General features: G+C 34.3%; 1 protein-coding gene across 1 annotated transcript in view; it reads right to left on the reverse strand.

Moving 5' to 3' along the window:
* LOC106690147 (DUF1676 domain-containing protein Osi18) overlaps window positions 1-5,078 on the reverse strand; it is a gene marked incomplete in the record, with an annotated part of 11,333 nt that overhangs the window by 4,263 nt on the left and 1,992 nt on the right. The window contains 1 exon segment of the mRNA XM_067045417.1: window positions 1,890-2,085. Coding sequence (XP_066901518.1) covers window positions 1,890-2,085 — 196 coding nt within the window.

Consider the following 5,078-nt stretch of genomic DNA (forward strand, 5'->3'; position numbering starts at 1 on the left):
CATTTCTGGCATATGGGGAGCGGCAGCAAATCTCAACTCCTTCCTGCAAGGTCCTTACTGGCTTACAGAACAACTGGTAACTGCAGCCTATTTGTTGATTACTATTCCATTTCATACCAACATTGGACAGACATCCCTTTCTGATATCAGAGCTATGGTATTCCCTCTTTCTAAAGATAGTTACCATATTCCTACATTTTTCAGTCTCTGATGTACATAATCTTGTATAGATGCTTAATAGCAGCAGCCACATTCATTTGATGAAGTCTAAGTATAAAATTACACGTCCGGAATTCTTCTGAATCCTCCATGTAATTTTCCTGCCACTGATATTCCAAACTTCCTCCACAAAAACCAAAGCGTGTGGTTGGGTTTTTAATCATATGGTACAAATCCTGGGATATGCAGATGATATCGTCATTATTGAGAGATCAAAATCTGTTGTGGAAGAGGCCTATCTTGCCCTTGATGATGCTGCCAGGAAGCTGGGCAAATGGGTTGTCGCGCCGATTGATGATGATTATGTAGTTGGGTGACATGGATTTGATGTTACAAGATGGCATGACTTTAGAACTGTTTATGGTTTCGAAGAGCGTTTGAACAAGATCTATTGTTTTAGAAATGTCAACAGGAGGAACTCAAAAATTATGACCGTTACTCAGTTTGCGTTGCCAATACACATCATACTGACCAGTATTTTGACAATACTAAGGTCCTAATACAAATGATGATGTAGGACTTCGATTTTTCCGCCGTCCTGGCTGGTTCCTTTCATTGCCCATCCCGTTCAAAAAATTACTTGTTGTAAGGGGAGATATGTGTTCTCCGTGTTTCAATTAATTTAAGAATTTCTGCAACCTTCAAAATCAAATATTAATTATAATTTAAATTTCTATCAATTGGGTGTAAATATTTAGACTTGACCCTCTAAATATTTCATCTCGTGAGACCACCACAGAAATAAAAGTCAACCTCCTTTACGATTACCTGAAGAAGAATTAGTACAATTTCTGATGAGTTCGTGTTTACTCTTGTGAAGTCATAATAATAAATAAAGAGTTTTCTATCAAACCTCAATGAATGCATTTTGGAAAATTATTATTTAAAAACTAATATTGGAGAAAGTCAAATTTGGTTTTCTGTCATACCAAAGGTCCGTACAGGGGTCTGATAATATATTTTTCTTCAATAGTTGTACTTAGGAATAAATATTATTGTTCACGCCAAATTTAATAATTAATTTGTAAATATTCGTAGTATTTAATTAAATTACATTTTAGTTTTATTTATATTATTGTCTTTAGAAGCTTATTTTAATTTCAGAAGAAGCAAAAGTGTTTATATTTTGTATTATAATATTTAAATGTAAGAATAACGGTCAGTGGGGATTATTTGGCTGGCGTTGCCTAGTAACCGGTCAACAATCTACGGTCACGAATCAGCTGCCTAGTTGCCATTATTCGTTCGTATAATCCATTTAACAGACCTGTCTGCCTGAGTTATGTGTTGTTTAGACATTTTATTGTTATTAGTGATTATTGGTAATATAACCACTGCGTTCGATGAGTGCCATGGTGATATTTAATTTAATTAAAATTATAAAATTGATACATTAATTGACTCAGTATAGACGTGGGCCCACTAACTTTTGAAGTTTATGTATAAAAGCTGTGTCTACGACTTTGTAGTAATAGTCCTGCACTACTGTTACATCAAGAAAAATGTCGTCTATAATCAGTATTTATTTAATAATTTAGTAATGTTTTTTATTCTTTGAAACTTATTTCAGAAAGGATACGTCGATTCAAGGCGGCTTTAACAATTTTAATTTTCCAAAAACTTACTAACAAATCTCTTTTATTCCAATGGTAAAAATGAAGGTAACTCACCTTCGGGACTCTCTTCTTGAGCCAAAGGAACTGTGAGAGAGGTTGGGAGTTGAGACAAGAAAGATGACGGGATCAGCCCTCTGGCTCCTTCAACCAACTCTTCTGGAAGTTCTAGCCTGAGGGAGTGTCCATAGAGGTACCTCTCGAGGCGTTCCAGAGTTGTCTCTTCTCCTTCGGGTTTGGGTTCAGGATCATTCTACAAAATATTGAAAATAAAAATGCTATACAAGAATATATAAATAATAGGCGCGTTTTAATCTCTTAATTCTTCAAGTTACTTTTAAAAACAGTAATTATAAGGGAGATGGTCGGTGTGCGGTCAGAGAAAACAACGTAAATAGTTATAGAACTACTAAATTTGAGCAACGTTTCGCCTCATGTTGCAGGGCTTCATCAAGGCTTACAGATTTCAGTCAGACGCGAAAAAAACTATGAAACATAAATAGTTTTATGATTATTTGAGTTTTATTCTTTGACCGCACCCACCGCCTTCCTTAAATTATTACCCACGGTCAACCATCGATCTTCCAAAAAGCAGTACCATTAGAAACCATGAAGGTCTTGAGCTCAGTAGTTAGTATGAAAGTACTATTATCATTGTATATTGATAAGTCCTCCAAGTCGGAGATTATGTTCTGACCAATTTTGGGCTATTACCAACACGCAAGTTAAAATAAGTAATGAAAGGAATATGGTCCGGGTGCGGTCAAAAAAACTCAAATAGTAGAAATATACTATTTTAATGAGCCAACGTTTCGCCCCACGTTCTTAATTACTTACACACATTGTTTCCCATTATTTTATACTTTACTTTCCCTTTGTTTCTCTATCTGTTTTAATGTATGTATTTAATGTATATTTCCATTTATTGTTCACCTAATTTAAATACTGTTCTATCATGCTTACTTTACAAATTATTTTCGTTATTGTGGCACAACTGCCGGCCCTACTCCTCCCAATACCAACGGTCATTTTTGTTTTGACTGCCGTCAAAATAGGTATGCATTCTGTCTCATCATTTGATTTGTATTCTTTTTTCTTTTTACATCTCTTTATTTGTATTTTCTTTAATATTTCTTTTCTTATCTATTTGTTACTATTACCCTTTACATTTACTATTTACTACCTTTAATTTTTCTTATTATATCTTACTTTTTTACATTTTATACCCCTGTTATTTTACACTTATGTTTTTGTTTGCCCTATGTAACTATGTGTTTGTATCTTTTTTAACCCTGAAGAAGCCCTGCAACGTGGGGCGAAACGTTGGCTCATTAAAATAGTATATTTCTACTATTTGAGTTTTTTTGACCGCACCCGGACCATATTTCTTTCATCTTTACACGCGGTCAATCAATAATCTTCCAGTAAAATAAGTAATATATCTAATTTTTGAAAAATAAATATATACATAAAAAAAAAGAAAGTGGCTTACTGGTAAGGCACTATGCTACATTAAGGACCCTGGTTTGAATCCGGCTCAGACAGATAATTATTTATTCTGTTATTGTATTACTGTATCTGTCAACTCTGTTGGTTCAGAGCCCTCCGAGGTCCACTCAGCCTTATAAAGTGGGTAACAATAACCCTTAATTGGGTATAAATCTGGTGGTTGGGCGTGATTATGACCAAATTACCTCCTTGCATATCCATTGATCTTTTAATAACACTTACTAAGTACTGGACCCCTGACTCTTTATCAGTTGTAGTGGTACAGAAAAACCATGAATTACTTCATAAAAGACTCATTTAATTCTTGAATCGTTTTAATTTGTGGATCACAGAAGTGTGTTTTAACTAATTTATAGTTCAGTGCTACTACTGAAGCTACAATAGTTTTCTAACTTTAGAAAGATTATCACAACTTCTAAAACCACACACCGTGATTGTCAACATTAACAACTATAAAAACTATTAACAGACTGTTTTATTTGTTGAAAATGGTAAAAATTAGTCACTATTTTTCATATGGTACTGTTATCGATCTTAGGCATGAGACTTTGGAGTCTGACTCATCATCTATCCTCCAAGGATCAGGTAGCCCCTTCATAGAGGCTGAGTGTGCCCCAAGTGTAGTAGATTAACTACAAGTATCTTTTAAGTTCAAATAATACCATATCATCAGGTTCTACGTAACTTATGGTTATAAGAGCTGGTTTATTTAGATGTTTAAAAAGAATAAAACATAAGCAAAAAAGTTTGGATCATATTCTGCAGAAATTAACCAAGCTACATAGTTACAAAACTAGAACAGTTTTACTTTATTATATTTTTGATATACATGCCTATTTTTATTAATACCAATCATCATGGTGTTTTCTTTAATCTACACATTTCTTTATTATTATTATTATTTTTCACGTAACGGCCTTTCAAGACCACGCGAGCATTTACTCTCTCCCAGTATCTCCTTATCACTTCTGCGTTCCTTTGCTTCCTCTCTTCCGACCACGCAGTGCCCTACCAATTTGCCGCAAGAACATTTATTTATTTAAATCTTTTTCCGTACTGTTCTCTATCTAGCCAGTTCTTGTCTGTTATTTTGAATTTCATTGTTTCCTCTCTCATTTCCTTCATATATCCTCCTACACTTATATATCCACGGATTCTGTCAAAGAGTTTCTAGTTTAGTCTGCTTTGGTCCATTCTCATCATGTGCCTGTAGAATCTCAGTCTTCTGATTCCAGGCCACTTACCTCCCTGTTGATTTCCTGGTTGGGTCTTAACCTGTAGCCTTCCTGTGTTTTCTTGGGCCCATTCTCCTTGGGATCCTCTCCATTTTCAGTAATTTTTCCAGGCTAGGGAGACATGTTGTCTCCATTCCGTATAAAATTACTGGTTTTATGACCGTGTTGTAATGTCTTATTTTCGCGTTTGACGATAGGTTCTTCTTATTGTAAATATTGCCTGTTGCGAAGTTTAGCCTTTCCAACTTGATGATTTTTCTCCTTTATGCTCTCTTTCTCCAAACCGTTATTGCATACTATCTCTCCCAGATATTTAAATTTCTTAGTCACTCTTATCCATCCATATGTCGTCTCTATTAATTTTTTGCCGTAGTTTGTTTTCGTCGTCATAAATTCTGTCTTTTCGTAGGAGACTTGTAGCCCTGTCTTTATTATTATTATTTTAACTTTTATTAAATTTCTCATTTAATTAAGAAAATTTTCTCTTTAATTAATTAAATAA

The sequence above is a fragment of the Halyomorpha halys genome, unplaced genomic scaffold (assembly GCF_000696795.3).
Source record: "Halyomorpha halys isolate HHAL.00 unplaced genomic scaffold, Hhal_1.1 Scaffold1593.1, whole genome shotgun sequence".
Lineage (NCBI taxonomy): Eukaryota > Metazoa > Arthropoda > Insecta > Hemiptera > Pentatomidae > Halyomorpha > Halyomorpha halys.